Source organism: Apostichopus japonicus, chromosome 12, assembly GCF_037975245.1.
Source record: "Apostichopus japonicus isolate 1M-3 chromosome 12, ASM3797524v1, whole genome shotgun sequence".
Lineage (NCBI taxonomy): Eukaryota > Metazoa > Echinodermata > Holothuroidea > Aspidochirotida > Stichopodidae > Apostichopus > Apostichopus japonicus.
The window spans coordinates 8,181,928-8,202,177 of NC_092572.1; the positions used below are offsets into that span (position 1 = coordinate 8,181,928).

At 37.4% G+C, this 20,250-nt stretch overlaps 2 protein-coding genes across 3 annotated transcripts in view; one reads left to right on the plus strand and one right to left on the minus strand.

Annotated features, from left to right (window-relative positions):
* LOC139976896 (V-type proton ATPase catalytic subunit A-like) overlaps positions 1–11,235 on the minus strand; it is a 28,012-nt gene extending 16,777 nt beyond the window's left edge. The window contains exons 1-6 of one of the 2 annotated variants that reach the window (XM_071985778.1): positions 11,083–11,235; positions 9,994–10,105; positions 4,473–4,601; positions 3,561–3,670; positions 2,729–2,833; positions 643–780 (exon numbers count right to left, since the gene is read on the minus strand). In XM_071985778.1, coding sequence (XP_071841879.1) covers positions 643–780; positions 2,729–2,833; positions 3,561–3,670; positions 4,473–4,601; positions 9,994–10,069 — 558 coding nt within the window. In that variant the 5' untranslated portion in view covers positions 10,070–10,105; positions 11,083–11,235. Of the gene's footprint in view, positions 1–642; positions 781–2,728; positions 2,834–3,560; positions 3,671–4,472; positions 4,602–9,993; positions 10,106–11,001 lie in introns of both variants that reach the window. The other variant, XM_071985777.1, reaches the window with a different exon arrangement.
* A 151-nt stretch (positions 11,236–11,386) lies between these two features.
* LOC139976904 (probable N-acetyltransferase san) lies at positions 11,387–17,215 on the plus strand. Its single transcript, XM_071985793.1, has 5 exons — positions 11,387–11,580; positions 14,035–14,171; positions 14,718–14,840; positions 15,475–15,541; positions 16,586–17,215. The coding sequence occupies exons 1-5, from the start codon at positions 11,573–11,575 to the stop codon at positions 16,764–16,766; spliced, it is 516 nt and encodes a 171-aa protein (XP_071841894.1). The 5' UTR covers positions 11,387–11,572; the 3' UTR covers positions 16,767–17,215.
* Positions 17,216–20,250: the final 3,035 nt, after the last annotated feature.

Here is a 20,250-nt window from a genome sequence, read left to right on the forward strand (position 1 = left end):
GCATATTTGTACTGGCTGTGTATTGAATTCTTACTGTGTTGTCATAATGGCCAGCACATCATGTATTCACTTTGTATTAAAACCATTAACATACTGGCCAGCAAATTTATCGTAATAAATCCTTCCTGTGTTGTCGTAATGGCCAGCATATTTGTACTGGCTGTGTATTGAATTCTTACTGTGTTGTCATAATGGCCAGCACATCATGTATTCACTGTGTATTAAAGCCAAAAATGTACTGTCATACTGGCCAGCACATTCATCATGTATGAATCCTTCCTGTGTTGTCGTAATGGCCAGCATATTTGTATTGGCTGTGTATTGAATTCTTACTGTGTTGTCATAATGGCCAGCACATCATGTATTCACTTTGTATGAAAACCATTAATATACTGTCATACTGGCCAGCAAATTTATCGTATTAAATCCTTCCTGTGTTGTCGTAATGGCCAGCATATTTGTACTGGCTGTGTATTGAATTCTTACTGTGTTGTCATAATGGCCAGCACATCATGTATTCACTGTGTATTAAAGCCAATAACGTACTGTCATACTGGCCAGCACATTCATCATGTATTAAATCCTTCCTTTGTTGTCATTATGGCCAGCGTATCATGTATTGGCTGTGTATTAAACACTTACCGTGTTGTCATAGTGGCCAGCAGGGGCAATCCAAGTAACAGTTCCTCTACTCTTTGGAGGTAACATCAGCCTGTGCTCAATCAAGGAATTTTCCTGAACTAAACCATAAAAATCACCCCCTGTGATATGACTTCCAACCTATTAAAGATAAAAAGAGATGGTTATAGTTAGTGACTAAGTGTTGCACAGGTCAGTGGCAGAGTAAGGATTTTTTATATGTAATGGGTGGGTGAAGGGGGGTGGGATAGAGGGAAGGAACCAATCTTCATCACATCTCTAATACAATGAGTCTAGATAAATTCCACACAAATAACCTACACATTAATTGTCATTGATATGACTATGGTTAAAATAAGACTCATCTCCTGAGTTTCAACAAAGCATTAAAAAGGAAAAATAAAAAACATTTTATAAAGAAACAGAAACTTCAGCCGTCCACTGATTTGTTTTGATTGAGAACAAAACAGAAAGTGGAAATCAGTTTTAATGACATTAAATAATGCATCATATTAATAATAAAGCCTGACAAACACAGCTATCCCATGTAACATAAAGCTGTCTGGTGCCTTGTGACAAAAGCATCTAGTAACTTAGTACATAAAGACTGGCTGATAGATTATCCTGTTTCTGTATGAAACATAAATCAACCTCAACTGTATTGACTTTTAATTGCACTAAATATATAGGATTATAAATGCAGGCAAGTCTAGAAACCCAGCAACATAATCAGTCAAACATAAGTTCACCATTAAAATTAAACAATGAAGTTAAAGAGATATCTCTCTCTCTCTCTCTCTCTATATATATATATATGTGCAAATGGATGATACCAATAGGCTAATTAATGGTGTACACAAATATTGTGTGCATCGGATGAAACATTTTATCATATTTGGGGGGTTATTTAACTCTCTTTGCTTGTTTGATATCCAATTATGTGTAAAAATGTGTAGTTTGGACAGGGTAACACCAGCCCAACACAGAATTAGTTCATCTAAAAAACCCAACCACACTGTAAAATCTTGAACAACTAGCAGGGTTTGGTGTGTTGCTTCAATAACAAAGCTAATTCCGACAATCCCATGTCTCAGAGAATGGAAATCATGATGTTTATTCTTTCCTTTAATTTCACTTTCATTTTTCAAATAAACTGTAGCTGCTACTATAAAAACAAATTCCACTTCACTCTTCTTTGCACTCTTTACGATACAGTACTCAATACAACCAGAGCAAAGACTTATCAATACACTGTGGTAATTCCCCACACAGTTCCAAATGGTAAACTGAAGACCATCTTCCAGGCTGTGGACAACGTAGCAGAAGTTTCATTTACTCACACTTCTCCCTTCCTAACATTTTCATCAGTAGCTGGCTCTTCATACTGACCCTTTCTACACTTTCATATTGAGAAGACTACCTGATCCCCTTGACACTTGATAAACATTCACAGAGAACACACTACTAACAAGGAAAGTTCCTATATTCCCAGAGAGTGATTCCTCACCAGGAAGCTTCCTACACTTTCATGGAGAGTGGACTATTCACCAAGACACTTCCTACACTTTATTAGAGAGGGATTACTCAACATGACACTGTGTTAACTCTTCTAGAGAGTGTGCTACTCACCATGACACTTCCTACACTCTCATAGAGAGTGGACTCATAACCATGGCACTTCCTATGCTTAATAATTATTGAGTGAGAGTGCTACTCACTATCACAATTTCATAGAATATTCAGAGAGAATGGACTCCTAACCCATGACACTTCCTACACTTTGATAGACAGTAGACTACTCAATATAGTACATACAATGCCCTACACTTCCATGCAGAGTGGACAACGCACCCTGACACTTAACACACATTTAACACAGAATAGACTTCCTACCACACTACTTCCTACACTTTCAAAGCTAGTATTACTCCCTTGCACTGTCACTGTGACTAAACTACAAGCAATACACCACTTCCCGTAGATCCAATGATAAACACTAATAAACATGTCACTTCCTACACTTCTATAGTGCTGACCCTCATATCAATTTATAACTATGCTTTGGACAGAGACATAGCTTGCAACTCACCCTAATACCAGGATAGGGCTTGAAGTCCCATTTCTTGGTCCTGTCCAGCGCTTTCAAGTTGATACCTCGTGGAATGTAAATTGAAGAGGTCATTGCTCGAATGTCCTGAAATATCAAAACAAAACAAAGTAGATTTTCATTTACATCCTGGGATGAGTGTATCATTACATAAAGAAAAAACAACAAAAATTGGTGCACAAAAACTGGTACCCAAACTGAACTCTCAAAATTGTTTATCCAAGAGAAGGGCTTACTATCCAATTTGCATAAATGATATTCATGATAATTAAAGGTTTCCTGGCTATGTTTTTTGACATGTAAACGTACTGTTAAATGAACATTTTGTCTCTAACAATGTGATACCAGGAGAATGAGTTTACTTTAGGGAATTTGTCATATGAAATTGGATCTCATAGAAATCTGTTTTTCACTAGCTTGCATATATTCACTGAGTACTGTATATTAAATCACTACTTAACTTAGAATGCAGACATGATACCTTCCTAAAAATCCTAAATGACTCATGTGATAATAAAGGGGGGAGGGGGAGGGAAAGGGTAAGGAGGGAGGGGGAATGCTTCATTGTTACCACTAATAGGAAACAGGTTGCTGAGGGTCATCCAGTTGGTCATATAGCTTATTAAAAGAAACATGAATTAGATTGAACAACCCACAAACAAAAGGAACCAATTTTTACACCAAAAACAATCTCTTCTTAAATTATTAAAGAGATTCATCAAATTATTACAAAGAATTGCCCAAGGTAAAAGAGATCTTTGTTTGTAAATACATGTAGTATTCCTTTTGTTTGAAAAAAAAACATTATGTTTACCTGTAACGGTCTTTGAATACCATCAAATATGTTTCCTAGGATTCCAGGACCAAGCTCCACGGATAGAGGTTTACCAGTTCTCAATACAGGATCACCCACACTCACACCAGCTAAAGGTCAAAGGTCAAGGATCATAATTTGCTCACCATATTTCAACACAATTATATTCTGCAATTATAGCTGAAGTATATCTCTTAAGACCAGGCGCTTAGCAAGGAAGTTGCCAAGGGAGGGGCAAAGCCTGTAGGCAAACTATCTAAGTGTAGCACCACCCTGAGTTGGCGTGAAGCGTAGAAGAATATTTTGGCCGAAAATGCCTCCCAGATCGCTGGAAATGGCACTTCCCAGGCCTTCGCCCCAATACCCCCTCCCCCCCAGCCCCTTGGCTACGCACCTGTTAAGACATTTCAATTGTAAACTTATTGAATAGAGACACTGCAGAACATTTTTAACAAATTACAGGTCCCTTTGTTCTCTGAGTTCTAACTTTTTGAGATTTAGAATAGTTGCCTACTGTATAACACACTGCATGGAATATTCATATGTGACAACGGTACCATACACCCCACATTTCCCTAGACAATGTCCTCTCTTAACTACCTTGCATGAGCACAATCATCAGGTGGCTTTACAAATAATGTTATAAAAAATGTCCAAATATGTAGGTACCTTAATGCAGAAGTTGTCATACTGTACGAACAGTGAAAAAATATGTTTGCGATAGCAATTTGGCCGTATAGCCTGCATAGCTTCCCCATCTTTGAGCAAAGATACCAGATTGTATATAGTAACAGTATTCCCACCTGTTCTGATGTGATACTGAGATTAATAAACCTTGAAACTGCTACACAAGTTACACAACAATTTCAACTGGACATTTCATTCCTTGTAATTGATTTATTGTTCGGATACAGGTTTCTTCGTAGACTTGCAGTGTTGCCATGTCCCCTTCTAGACGGATGATCTCACCCACGAGTAGAACGTGACCGACACGGACCAGCTCGTACATAGCAGCTCCTGCCATGTTCTCTGCTGTCACCACTGAGGAAGGAATTATTAAAATGAACAGTTGGCGGTTGTCAGAGATAATCTTTGAACATAACTTAATAAGCTATAACAAGTAATATAAATACAATTTAATTGATACTGAAATGTCAACAGAGTTCAAGATGTTTATTTTACTCTTATTTAAAACAAGGAGAATAGTATTAAGTTATTAATAATGACACATGTGTTAAAAAGACAGATTGGGGGGGGGGGGGGGGGAGGGGGGTAACATTATGTTCCAAAAACAAAACCGTACATTCACTACTTATCGACTAATCAGTCTATTTTTTTTATCCCAGTTTAGTTTGGTGAGAGGGTGTCTATGAGTGTGGTATAGAGAAGGTAGGCTCAAATTATACCTAGCTGCTGCTTATGAAATGACTTTTGAAGGTGTACATGTACTACGTGGTAGTGAGAGAATATAATTAAGAATTATTTATTTATTAAGAATACCATTATGGCACAAAGGCTAACTATATTTGCTGTATAACACTGGGTTTTAGATAACACCACATGCTCTGGAAATTCTGTACAACAAGTAAATGTATAACAACTGTAGTGTATATACAGTACTGTGAAAGAAATTCAACCACATCCATTACTGGGTTACATACTGTAGGTATTGTTTTTCTACTGTACAACTACATAACACCAGTGTAGGGAAAATGCACTGCCTATAGGTGTTATGTTCTACCAGCATTAATTTCTGTGTACACCACTGCCTTTCCGTTTGAAATACTGCCGATCTTCCAGATAAAATTTCCATGGCAGTTGCTGGCATATATTTAAATGTACAGTGAACAGCATCTATTTTAAGTGTAAACTAAATTTAAATGGTAAACCTAAAAGGCTCATTCACAATTTTGCTGACAGTCAAACAAAATGAGTTCATTTTGACATCGGATTTCAATCATTTCAGAAAATGCCCTTAATACGGTACAGTCTACCTGAGTACTGTACTTACACAGTACAGCAGTTTAGACATGTATGTAATTTTAAGCAGCATTTCAACAGTTTGCCAAGTCTACCACACCCACAGAGAATTGCTCAATAAAAAGTGTATATACTGTAATTTATCAACCCCCAACCCTCCCTTCATCAGGAAATAATTTAGTGTTCAAAAATGTTACATTTTATTTACCAGTTTTAAGAGCTATCTTTCTTCAAAAAATAGTTGAAACTGGTTTGATTGGTTTGAACATGGAGGGCAGTGGAAGTACAGCAGTGTGGATTCACATTTTTAAGGGTCTGTCCATGTACATGAAAACCAATCAATTGGCTTTCAACCAAGATGAGTATCCTGATGACTCTCTCCCTTTAACCCCGCCTCCAACCCTCCCTCCTGCCTCTCTTAACTCTCTAACTGTTTGCACCCTTTCATACAGTTTTGTGTAGACTTTTCGATACAAATTACACAAAACAATGCTGAATACAATAAACTACCATATAAATTTAACCAGACTTTGCAAAAAAATCCAGTTGTGTCATAAGTTTGGCTGTTGACAATAAGGTTTCATTCATAAAGTTGGAAATTAGCCCCCCCCCCACCCCCTGAACACACTCCCCCACACCCTAAACATGCTCTCCCCCCCCCCCGCCCCCTCTCCTTTTGCCTGATCAGCCATATCTAGTATACTGAGGTTCTGTGGATATTCTCTTTTTAACAGTATGAGTCAAAAGTCATAGTACTTAATAGATATGACTAAAATATGTTTTCACTGACTTCTAAAAAGCAGGAAATGACAGAATTATACAATGTACATGTATAGATCTGTACTATACATCCAATATCTACATTATGAGTAAGGCTGTATCCCTGTACACATCTACACTATGAGGCTGTACCCTATATGTATAGATCTACATTATGAGTGAGGCTGTATCCCTGTACAGATCTACATTATGAGTGAGGCTGTATCCCTGTATGCATAGATTTACATTATGAGTGAGGCTGTATCCCTGTACACATCTACACTATGAGGCTGTACCCTGTATGTATAGATCTACATTATGAGTGAGGCTGTATCCCTGTACAGATCTACATTATGAGTGAGGCTGTATCCCTGTATGCATAGATTTACATTATGAGTGAGGCTGTATCCCTGTACACATCTACACTATGAGGCTGTACCCTGTATGTACAGATCTACATTATGAGTGAGGCTGTATCCCTGTACAGATCTACATTATGTGTGAGGCTGTATCCCTGTACAGATCTACATTATGAGTGAGGCTGTATCCCTGTACAGATCTACATTATGAGTGAGGCTGTATCCCTGTATGCATAGATTTACATTATGAGTGAGGCTGTATCCCTGTACACATCTACACTATGAGGCTGTACCCTGTATGTACAGATCTACATTATGAGTGAGGCTGTATCCCTGTACAGATCTACATTATGAGTGAGGCTGTATCCCTGTACAGATCTACATGAATGAGGCTGTATCCCTGTACAAATCTACATTATGAGTGAGGCTGTATCCCTGTATGCATAGATCTACATTATGAGTGAGGCTGTATCCCTGTACACATCTACACTATGAGGCTGTACCCTGTATGTATAGATCTACATTATAAGTGAGGCTGTATCCCTGTACAGATCTACATTATGAGTGAGGCTGTATCCCTGTACAGATCTACATTATGAGTGAGGCTGTATCCCTGTACAGATCTACATGAATGAGGCTGTATCCCTGTACAAATCTACATTATGAGTGAGGCTGTATCCCTGTACAGATCTACATTATGAGTGAGGCTGTATCCCTGTACTGTACATATCTACATTATGAGTGAGGCGGCATTCCTGTACAGATCTACATTATGAGTGAGGCCGTATCCCTGTACATATCTACATAATGAGTGAGGTTGTATCCCTGTATATATCTACATTATGAGTGAGGCTGTATCCCTGTACTTGTACATTATGAGTGAGGCTGCATTCCTGTACATATCTACATTATGAGTGAGGCTTTTGTATTCCTGTACATGTATGTACATAATGGTCCCAAACTGAAGCATACTAAAACTGATAATTTAAGGTTTAAAAGCTTATTTTCCTAAAGAATCTTTGAACTTTCTTATTTTGCTCAGAAACTGACCAGGGTCAATTAGTACACTGAATCAAGGAATTGGGAGATGACTTTGTTGTATGGTTTGCTAATGGCTGTAAACTATGCAAGCAATGCTACATACTTAACAGGTGTGATACTTTGTGAAGAGCTGACCATTTTTTTCTAAAAATGTGAGACTGTAGATAATACAGATGATTGTTAGCTTTAGGTCAGTTTAACAAAAACTAAAGTAAAATAATTGACATTTCAATCTGTACAGAGAGACTGTTGGAATGGTCAGTGATGGTGAAAAAGCTTTATTAACTTTACTGTGCAATGAGTCAGTCGTCCCATTAAGAGTGTGAGCACTCTCAGCACAGAAGAAATAACTACAGTATATACATGTACTGTACGTTAAGCTAAGTTAAGAACTATATGATCAACAGAAAAGAAGTTCATGCAGATTCAGTTTTTGTATTAAGTAATTAATGTGTACAACAGTTAAAGGAACTGTCTGGTGGAAGAATTTGATACATTGTCCTTGTAGTTATTATTTTTCTCTTTCAAACCATGTAAAAATTGTCCCCATTCGACGTTTTCTTCTTGTAGAAATCTGGTTTTCAAATTCACCAGTTTCTCACCAAAAGTACCGTTTGTTCGAACGCTTCAATATGGTGATTGACGTAGTGCTTGCAAATAGGCAAAACAGGCAACTTGAAGTTACAGTAGCACTCCCATTTCCGCAGCAAATAAACTCCTAATATATATAACGTACATAGTCGCGAACGTATATCCTACGATGCCCAGTTAGTGTACTTGTATAGCGTTGCACATAGTACACTCACACTCAAACCACAGTTCATAAACTGTTCTTCGAAACTGCTGAAATAAAATTCACGGATCAAATAAACAGTAAAATGAAACTTGAAAAGTATTTGTCACACCGAAAGAGCCGAATGTAGCACCGTGAAGCTTAGGCTTCGCAGAACTGTCCGATTGTAAACGTTAGAGTAGCCTATACACGCGAACATTCTTCGCGCTGGAGCTGGATATCGGGATTCATAAACGAAGAGTCTGCTGTTAAAACTTATCTTGTGTTACACAAAGACCACGAAACCACCGATCTACTACATATATGGCGGCTTAAGGAGTTTTTTAAATCATATCTAATTTATAAGAATTTTCACCGGAAATTATGGAAGAAATTTATCGGAATCGTTGTCAGAGCAGAATGTAGCACTGAGAAGCTTAGGCTTCGCAGAACTGTCCGATTGTCAACGTTTGAGTATAGCCTACATGCGAACATTCTTCGCATTGGTGCTGGATAGCGCGATGTAAAGCCTAAACAACGATGAGTCTGCTGTTAAAATTTACCTTGTGTGACACAAAGACCACGGCACCACCAATCTAGTGCATGGTGGCTTAAGGAGTTTTTGAAAACAGATCTAATTTCTAAGAAATTTCACAGGAAATTAAGGAAGAAATTTATCTGTATACAAACGCTGTTTTTGTTGTGATTACCGTATAGGTACTGTGCGGAGGGTGGGTTATGATGCAATCTGCTATGGCAGAGCTGACGTCAGGTATTGTACTGTTCAAATCATATTTGAAATGTCTATCCATAACGATTAAAAAATCGTTTCTCTGTCAAACGCAACATTAGCATTCTCATACTTTGACAACATGTTTGGAAAATTATTTACTATTTTTTAAGGTAACTTCTTTGGGCCACCAGACAATCCTTTTAAGTCTGTGCTTCTAACATAAAGTTATCTGTTTCTCTAACTCTGACTTGTGGATATCACTCAGACTTGTGGATGTGTACTCGGACTTGTTGATTGGTACTTGGACTTGTGGATATGCACTCGGACTTGTGAATGTGTACTCGGACTTGTTGATTTGTACTTGGACTTGTGGATTTGTACTCAGACTTGTGGATGTGCACTCTGACTTGTGGATGTGCACTTGGACTTGTGGAACTGTACTTGGACTTGTGGATTTGCTATATAGCCTTGTAGTACTCATACTTGTACTCTTACCAAGGAAACCTACTTGTTCAAGTCCTACTCATGTTTTGTACTTGATTTTACAAATCTGGTGTACAAAACACCCAAGTAAGAATCGTAACACCACTTTAATAGTGCATCAGACTAAACAAGAATTATACAACGTCAGCCTTAACTTCCACCTTTATATACTTGCTAAACATGAAACTTCCATAGTTTACAAATACATTAGCTTGCTACATGGCTTACAGAATTTTACATCAAATAGCATAATAAATACAAACAAAATAACTCAAACGAGGCTACAGTAGATCCAATGTCACAAACCTGGTCCTGAGACTGCATGAACATATCCATACTTCTCATCTTGATCTTTTAAATTTTGATGCTTCTTCTTCTCCATTGCTCACAATCTGGCTAAAACTGGTTGAATCTAAAACTTAAGAAAGCAGAAAATATCATTTGTTTCAGTCTTTTAAAGAACAATATTTGGACTTAGAAGTCGGTAAATGATAAATTTGAATGGGGAAAAGGAAGAGGAATTAGCCACATCCACAAATAAGCTCACAATGCAGTCCCATGGAAGCCTAGCCTGCCCAGTGCCTAGGGTTAATAGGTTGCATTTTAATCATGTGTACCTGTATCCATAAAGCAATACTTCATTGCTAGGCGGCCTAGTATATAGATCTGTTTGTTACGACCGAGGAGTTTACAGTGCACATGATATACGTGCTTCAGAGGGAGGAATCAACCAGTGGGAATCAACCATCTCCTAGCAATGGTTTATCTACTGTATCAGGAACACAGTGCTGTGAACATTTCCCTCAAATATCATGCGAACGCACATTTATTCACATTTCCTTCAAATATCATGTGAATGCACTTTAATTTGAGTGATTCTGTACCATCTGCTATTAAGTATTATATTGCTAAACAGCTGAACTGGATATTCAAGTGATAAAACAGAAATAATGGCAATTGATGAAACAATACTATGGATAAGACCCAATTACAAATAGATCTTGCCTGACCTTTATCTTCTTCAGAAGAAAGTAAGCCTGGCTTAGGCCCTAACTTTATGGAATAGGGGAAAACAATTGAATACTTCACAGGTATTGCAATTCAATTTACTCATTTTCAATGAAACAATGGTACATTAGGTAAAGGTAACAATCAATAGCACGTTAATATAATATCTTTAAATATACATGATCATACGCACTGAACTTTGTGCATGATAATTCTTTAAAATTGCATTATTTCCTGAAAATTGATGAATAAATGAATGAAAATTATCGTGAAACTAACCCGCGTATATAAAGTATATATGCTTACCACCAACAAACCCGTTCACTCCCAGTAATACAGTAACAACCTGAGTTTTCAAGAAATCGATCTCGATTGAATGTAACTTACACAACTGCTGCTAAGGTTAGGTTTGAAGCTTGAATTATAAATATTTCTCTGATCTTCCAAAAGCTGGATTATCTTCGTTCCTGTCGTCGGTTTGCACAGATGACTAAAATCACAAGTCTTCCAGTAGCTTGTCAATACTGCTTCACGTGATATTGACGGATGCTTGTACTAACCTAAAGTGCTAAATTGACTACTTTGTCATATTGTGACGAATTTATCATTGTATCATCAGGAGTGACCTTTGTAAGCTACACTAACTTTGTATACCCGTATAATAATACACGAAACATGTGTGTGTAATATTTATAAGGCATGTAACTTAGCCTAAGCTTACTTTCCGTGTGTGAGGAACACTAAAGTGTTGAATCTTAGTTTTGTTATTTGTCATCTGGTTACCAGTTCCAACCTCAGGAGCTTGTGTTTTATGCAGTAACAATCGGCAGGAAGGTAGAAGTGTTACGTATTTCATTCATCCTGTTTTCGTCGTAGAATGACTCGGTAAGAAATGAGTTTGTTATGTTACCCAGGCCTATCTCGATCCCGTCGAACGTTATCAGTTATAAGAACCTAGCCTATCTTTATTCCCGCGACTTTAATGAGGGGTTTATAGCCTAGGGCCTAACACACGCAGTTTTGTTAACACAGTCAGTGCAAGCAATGTAGCCTCCACCATTGTATAAGTTAGAAGTCATACAATAACTGATGATGACTGTACTATGCTTTGGCTAAAGTAACCCTCACCAAAAGCTTCTTTTTGGCCAAACCTGAGCAGCTGAGCAAGGTCACCAGCCCTGGCCTCATGACTTGATGAATCGTGGTTCATGTTATGACCTAAGCCTAGCCTTACCAATGTTACTTAGACCATGCCACAGAAACTTGCAAGTTCATTTTCGCTATGCCTGTAAATAATAAACCATTAAATGAATTTATTTTCATGTAATGCACATAAGTATGGGAGTATTTCCATAGCCAGGTCTACGTTAGTGCCTAGGCCTAGGTATATATTATTGGTTGTAACGACTTCCCCAATAATTATAGGTCGTGGCTCCCCCCTCCCCCCCCCCTCAAGATTTGGGTCGAACAAAACTTGCTGACTCTCAAAAAATGGTTATCTTTTTCAAAATCAATAGCAAAATCTGTAAAATATGAGAGAAATCAGAGATGTGATCAATTCTGGGAAAGTTCTGTGAAATAGTTAAAGATTTCGTTGGAATATTTCAGAAAGGATTTGTTGCAAACTTTTTTAAAATGCATAAGGAATATGATGAATTTAATTCATTCAAATTTTCGGTTTTGGAGCATTTTGCCTGCAGTGCCAAAGGCTGCCTATTTACAGTGAATCAACAGATCAACACATTTTCTAGCAATTTTATTCTGGTTTGGCAATTTCCAACAACTCTTACTAGAGCGGGCTTCCCCGTAATGCTTGCACGTCAATCTGAGATAGGCATATTTAAACTTTTCATGGAATCGTGTACTGCCTTCATCTAGTCGCTTGTTTGCTGTTTCAACAGTTTTGGAATCCTTTATTACAAAAATAGAAAAAATATCCGCAGATATCCTTTGAACATAACCCTGGAAATCCCCATAGTCATCAAATTCCTGTTCCATTGTCATGCACTGCAGCACGGTCAGGAAAAGTGTTTTTTTTCCTGGGATCATAAATCCGACAAAGTCGGATTTCTCGCTGCGGAAAGCAGTAAAGGGGGATATCTGAGGCGGGATGTGCCCCCCTCAGAAGCTGAAGCTTTTTGAAAATTGAAGACCCAATTGACGCGATTTGGTGGCCTATTTGTACAGTGATTGCCAGTGTACTACACATGTGTTAAACCATGCTACGGTAGCACATGAATCGTTTTTATCCTGTATAAAATTTCAGCAAGTTCCCTACCTTTTTAAATTTCACATTCACTTGAAATATTTTCTAGGTAATTGCACTTTTCCAGAAAGGATTTCATATATCTGGGACCTCAACAAGTTCATTGTTGTATGCTGTACAGTACTGACTGCAATGTTATTGTCCATCGATGTCCTGTTCATCCCCCCCCCCCCCCCCCGCGCCAGCACATATCAGGACAGTTCATAGGTTACATCAACCATGAGCTATGATTGGTCAAGTTACACGCGTGAAAATTGTGCTGAGTAATTGTAAGAAGAAATAGTGATTAATATATTACATAATATGCGTTGGTTGGTCAAAATAATAATTGGTTGGTCAAAGCATGTATAATATACAGTATATGCTAAATTGCATGCATTTCAAGTCAAACTTGAACCTAAGAACTGATCTGATGGTGTTCACTTTTTAACATGTCTTATTGATTAGAGGCATTGAAGACTCGACCCAAACCGCGTGCCGCGCTCTCAAAAAGTTGACTTTCTGTTGCTTGCAAGTGAAGATTTCTTCTTGTCGCTTCAAAATGCGGACATTAATGAAACATGATACCTTGTGATCTTTTACCTAGACCTGAGTTGTCTATCGCTGCTATGTACACTGTTTTGTGGGTATTGACCGTAGCTGTATACATTGACTGTACACTAGTGTCTAATTACCGACGGTAGCAAGCTGTGTGTGTATATTCTGGGATCGACGGTGGTGTCTAACACATCTGTTACACCTCATTCGTAACTAGGTCAGATTCCTGACATGAGACGTTTCTTTGTGTGCAAGTCTTCACACCCTTTAAAGAAAACTTTTGTTTCCCCATGCATTGCCAAAAGTGCCAATTCTTCTGGGAAAATTACCTTATCATAATAATGTGATTGTATGGAACTGACAAACCTGTTGGAGACATTTAGGCTCTAATTTAAGTCTTCTTGTTTGGCATCAGTTTGTATTTTTAAACAGATTCATGCAAAATCTGGCTCAAACGAAAAACTCTGACCATGCTTTACTGTACAGTATGTTGTTCAGTTCTCATGTATTCTTTTCTCTTTCTTTTTTCCTGATAGAGGTGTGACAGAGCTGGGAGACATCACTCCCCATAACATCAAACAGCTGAAGATTCTTAACTCGGTTGTCTTTCCAGTTTCCTACAATGATAAGTTCTACAAAGATGTGCTGGAAGTTGGAGAATTGGCAAAATTGGGTTTGTACCTCAATCGCTCTACTCCCGACTTCAGTAGCAGGGAATTTATCTATGCAGTATCCCAGCATTTTTTTTTTCTTTGACTAGAGTCTAGCTGGCATTTATCATGTTACCAATACTGATAAAAGGTTGTAGCCATGGGGCCGAATCACCTCCACAAGTCCAAAATATCCAGAAACAAAAGCTTTGTTAGGCACACATCCAGGCAACCACTAACAGACACATTTTTGGGTTTTTTATCTCAAAGAAGAAGCAAAAATTGTAGGACAATTACAGAGATTAACTTCAGTAGTGTTGTACAGGTATTTTATCATTTTGCTATATACAAAGTAGTTTCTTATTCCACATTTGAAGCGTTGAAAGGAAACAGTTGGTTGTCAATGATTGTTTTGACTCGATACCAGAAGCGTTAATTCTGGTTACAGTACTCCCCGCTTTTAGTGATATCATTAAATTCATCCAGTGATTACGTTCTTTAACGATCATCAGTGTACAGAAACCAATCACATTTAAACAAATCAGATTTTTATTTTGCTTTCCCTTCAGCTTACTACAATGATATCGTCGTCGGTGCTGTATGTTGCAGGATAGACACAACACCCGAGGGCGCCAGACGTATGTACATTATGACATTGGGATGTCTTGCCCCGTACAGAAGGCTTGGTATAGGTATGTCCATGCACCACTGATTGTTTCATTTCTTTTCCATTTGAATTTGTTTGTATGTGTGTTTGTAGTTATGTGGTTTGTTTGTGGGTGAGAGAAGCAAATAATGAGCTTTTTTAAATTTTAGTGAAATTGGCCAGGTGATATGCCCTCTTATTTTAGGGTTGTAGAGAAGGCGGTTTCCATTTTAAATATTTCTATGAGTGGTAAGTAAAGAACATCGTTTGGAGGCAACTTAGAGTGAAAGGGCCAGATTGATATAATAATCTCACTATATATCTAGAGGTTCTGCTACTCAGTATATTCCAAGGTTATGGGACAATTGTTTTATATGCTGGATTGAATCCCTTTTGTAGGCACAGCATGGCCATGCAGGCCACCTGTTAAGAACCCCTGCTGGATAGTGTCGTAATGTCAGCAAGTTAATGGCCTAATGAAACAGGTTAACTTTGCAGAAGATCCTGCAAGGATGGTAGGCTTTATGCTGTAGATGAGCAGTTTTTGTTTTTATTTATCTCTCTTTGAAATGGTATTCTACAATCTCTTAATCAGCAGCTACTGTAGTACTTCAATTAACCTATTTATCCTCTTTGTAGCATATGTCACGGCAACCCTTCTAACCTTTTCTCTTCCTTAGGTACAGTGATGTTGAAACATGTTCTAAAATACTGTGAAAAGGATGGAAATATAGATAATCTATACCTGTAAGTAGCACTAATTTCTTGCAATGTTTAATATATCTGATATATTATCTGATATGGATTGTAAATTTCTTTGATGTAATTAACACTAATAATGGGGCATTGCTGTTATGTGTCTCAGTGTTACTGCCCATGCCAACCCTCACCTCCCCCACCCCCTCCCTCACCCCCTTATTCATTGACCCAATAAACTACTTTCCGGTTAAGGACTGCTCAACCCACAGATCAGAATAATTTATGTGTGCACCACTCAAGAAATGGCAAGATCTCAGTTGGATCTGGGCTGTTGCATAAACCACAATTGTCTGATTGATTTGCATTTACTTTCAAAGACAAAAATCTGTCTTTTATTTTAACCCATTGCTCAGAATAGAGATGACCTCAAGTTAAAAAATGTGACAACTCTTTACTGAGCTGAATGCAAGAAATTGTATGTTACTTAGAACTGCCTCTTTAAGGGTTTTTCCTTTCAAATACTGCATGAATATCTTGGAGTTTGTCATTTACCGGTATCATGATTTGAAAAGCTTTGTCATATTCTGTCAAATAAATAGGCTGTAGATATTTACATGTGAACCCTAGATGTGTTTGCCAGGTTATATTCTTTTAGATACTTCTCAAATTGCAAAGAATCACTTGTCTATAATGTGATGTAAGATTGGTACTGTAAGAAGGTATAAAAACATAGAGATTGGCTTATTAATTGTGAGCCTGGGTTACTTGAAGCTACACACAGTTCTAAATGATAGATGGTGTGTTGTTAGACAGGCAACCAGGTGATGCTACAACTTACCTGTCTCTGCGGTATAATGGCACTATTTCTAAGAAGCAATTGCTAGTGTACAATGTAGGTGAAGTGAATACATCTCAAGGTGTGAAGGATATGTCTAATTTTCTCTCACAAAGTAATGGTAAGAGTGAATCATTTATCATGACATTTTCTTCTTTGTACCCTTTCTGTATTACCAGTATCTTCTGCAATTCATTTTCAAATTCTTCTCTGATTACTATCTCTCTCACCTCTGTATTTTTTTTTTGTCTACCCAGACATGTTCAAATAAACAACGAGTCTGCAATTGAATTCTACAAACATTTCGGCTTTGAAATCATCGAAACGAAACAGCACTACTACAAGAGGATAGAACCGGCCGAGGCTCACGTCTTACAAAAAACTCTCAAACGATCAGAATGTCAGGAGACACAAGTTGAAAGCAAAGAGGAAAAGTGAGTTGGCAGATTTCACTCTTGGAACCAGATTAGTTGAGAGGCAGTGTAAAACAGCCTAAAGGGATTTCCAAATGGATGCCATGAGGAATATAAGTAGAGGCCTACGATTATGGTCATTTGCTTATTTAATTCCTCATTCATTGGTTCAACTTTGATTTACTTGGAGCGTGATTGTTAGAGAACTATTTGCAACTTTTCACAACTATCGTCAAAGATAGTTGCATACTAACTTAAATGTAACCCATATTGCCCCGAAATGTTCCAAATATTCCAATTTGTAGCCTCCTTCATACATTGAAACTTTTAAAATAACTCTGTCAAGATCAATCAAAACCTCCCTCAAAGTTGTTATGATAGTTTTGAACAATTTTATCAGGTCAAACATTTGGAGGGGGCAACAGAAATGATCTTTTGAGCAGCTTAGAGTGATACAGAACTACAGAATGAAGGGATACAAGTTGTGTTTCATAAGTAAACTAGTACAGACCCACAGTCCTTGTGTCAGGGTCTTCTTGTACTTGTGATTTTGTACTTGTACTACAATGTTGCTTCACGACAGTTATTCTCCTTTTGCAATGAATGCTTCGCCTAATTAAAATTATTGTTAACAGATTGGTTTACATAGGTCAACCAAAAAGATTATATTATGATATTAACTATGAAAAAGGTTTGTTTTTACTTTTTGTATTTTTGTGCTCTTGTACATTGTTTGCTTTGAAACAAAATATGTCTCAGGCTTTTATTGAAATAATCTGAAACATACTTGTCAATTATCTCAAATTGTTGCCTTAAAGCTTCAATTTATCGCTTATATGCCCAATTAAAATATATCTGCTTCTTGGTTATAATAAGCATGGTTACTTTCGGCTGTGTAAACTATTTTAAAGAATGACTTCATGCTGAATTGTAGTCTTGATAATTTATCATCCAAGAAGCAAAAAGATAATTCAGGGCTAATTATGTTCCTACAGATATTCTGACTTTGAATATATTATCATTTAAAAGAATAGACTAATACTCTGGAATGTTCCTTTAAGGATAATGTGATGATGACATTCAGCTAATCAATTAATTCCATTGTTTTATCAATTCTAATAGGTTAAACGACATGTGTTCTTTTAGTATTAACATAATACCCTTGTGTGACATTCAACACCATTTGCTTCTTGACAGTCAAATGTCAATGATGCTTTCTTTCATATGAATAAATTACTTGATAGAAATCTTTGATTAAAATAGGTTTGCAGTGGCATATGTGTTGTGCATAGATTTAGGGGCAGTTTTATACTACAGTTTACTTCACTGTAAGTAACAGTGAATATTATACCCTGGATTGAAGTGAATGTTGAGAGATGTCTTCTACCGTAAGGAACCTCTCTCCACCACCCCTACCCCTCTCCACAGCCCCTTACCTTACAGCATGCAATCCAGCATATGCAGTCATTGTGCACCTGCAGGGACTACTTGCTTGCAGGGAGTCAGTAAGAGCATTCGGCCTATGTAAAGTTATTGTGTGATTAAATATTTTAAGGTAATATGTATTTCCAACATTGATAAATATAAAAATATCACTTAAAAAAGTTTGTATAATTCATGTATTTCTTTTTTAATTTGTGTTTTGCTGGTGAAGGAGCCAGAAGGAAACACTGCAATTGCTTGTCACAGTTTACCTCAGCAACCTACGAATGAGGCCTGCACACGGCACCCAAAATGATTGTTTACATGATCCAGGCCTGAGAGGGGAGAAGGGGATACAGACCCTGGTCAAGCTTCAATAGAGGGGCCATGGTGATGTGACAAGATGTATTCTCAGGAAAAATATTGACTTTAAAAAGGGGCACACCCATTGTCAACAAACTTTGGATATTTTACATGAAACTAATGCATCGAGGACATGTCATCTGAGGCCATAAAAGTCTTGTTTTCCCGTTAAGTTTTGTATTGTATCTGATCTCTACGTTTCAGACAAACACACTTTATATGAGGCTACAAAAAAACGACTAAATATATTCAGTTTCTATTCATCTACAAAGGTTTTAATGTTAATCATAGCGTAATGTTAGGTCAGCAAATTTACCAACTAGAAGATCAACAGACAAAATACGTTAACTTAAAATCATCACGTACTCTTGTGTCCTAAAAGAGTAACATAATTGGCAACAAAAAGCGAATCAATAGAAGATTCAGTTACTTTTCATTTCAGAAGGTGACAGTGTAGATTATAACGCGATTGAGGGCAGCGTGTGTACACATGTTAGGTCTTATGACTGTAAATCGAGTGTACGGATTCTATTAGGGCAGCATGTGTACACATGTTAGGTCTTATGACTTTAAATCGAGTATATGGATTCTAAGTTTGCTATATGGCAACCACATTTTGGCTTCAAATTATATTATTTTGATACCAAAGCATCAACCAGACTAGAAGTAGTGTCACCGCATAACAGATGTGTAAAGTGTGTCACAATCTTTGTAAATCGTTCATCAATCGACTCCCATTAATAACGTAATAACCAGAAGAATGCAACTTCTCCAAAGGTTCATACTCACTTAGGTCGAGCAAGAATGTCCTGTCTTTTCCTGGGCCCAAAACTCCTATTGTGAATGTATATCTATTCTCATTGAGAGAAAGTGAACCATCAGGAAATCACCATCCGCCAATTTGATCGACAAATACGTTCCGAAAATAGATGACAGCAAATTGTACAGAGTAGCTATATTTCCATCCTTAAAGGTATGCTGTATTGGCCCGAAATATGCTAGATATTCAAATATGGTCACCTTTGGTCAAAATTCTTAAAACTGTTTTTATTACAACCTTCGAGGAAATTTTCCTCACTGGGACGTTCAATCATCTTTTATGTTCCTTAAAATTGAGAACAATTTGGAGGGTAAAGACCTCCAGGAAAGTACTTTTTGAAAACTTCTAGCAACTATACAGGCTATAGTTTGGGGCCTATACTGACTACCTTTAAGAACACCCTAAGCTTCCACAAAGTCGGTATATGACAATCTCTAAACAGATGATGCCACCAACGAGTCGGCAAGAGTAACCGCCGTCTCTGAACTTGTCTCAAATAAGAAATAAAATGAAAATGTCTTAAATATTCATATTCAAAATACGTTCAGTCATGAATATTTGCCAGCGGTTTATAATCATTTGGGAATAAGAAATGATGACTGCATTAGAATTGAAGAAGACGATGACCTATTTTCGTTTCCGTTTAGAAAACAAACGTAAAGAACGTTAATGATATATAATAACAAAATCACTTCTATATGGGATCATACGTAGAACTGAATGATAGCCTTTGCCTTAGCAACAGTGTTCGAGCAATATTGAATTCCTTATTTTGTAAAAAAATTGACAGTGTTTTGCAAATTGTTACTATTTATTCACAAACTCAGGGGCGTATCCAGGATTTTCTAACCCGGGGGGCGCGAATTACTATCTAAGCGGAGCGCCACCATCGGTTGGCGCGGAG

Coding starts and splice junctions, on each gene's coding strand:
- LOC139976904 (XM_071985793.1), top strand. Junction 14,841..15,474: donor GTACAGAAGGCTTGGTATAG/GTATGTCCATGC, acceptor TCTCTTCCTTAG/GTACAGTGATGTTGAAACAT. Junction 15,542..16,585: donor AATATAGATAATCTATACCT/GTAAGTAGCACT, acceptor TTGTCTACCCAG/ACATGTTCAAATAAACAACG.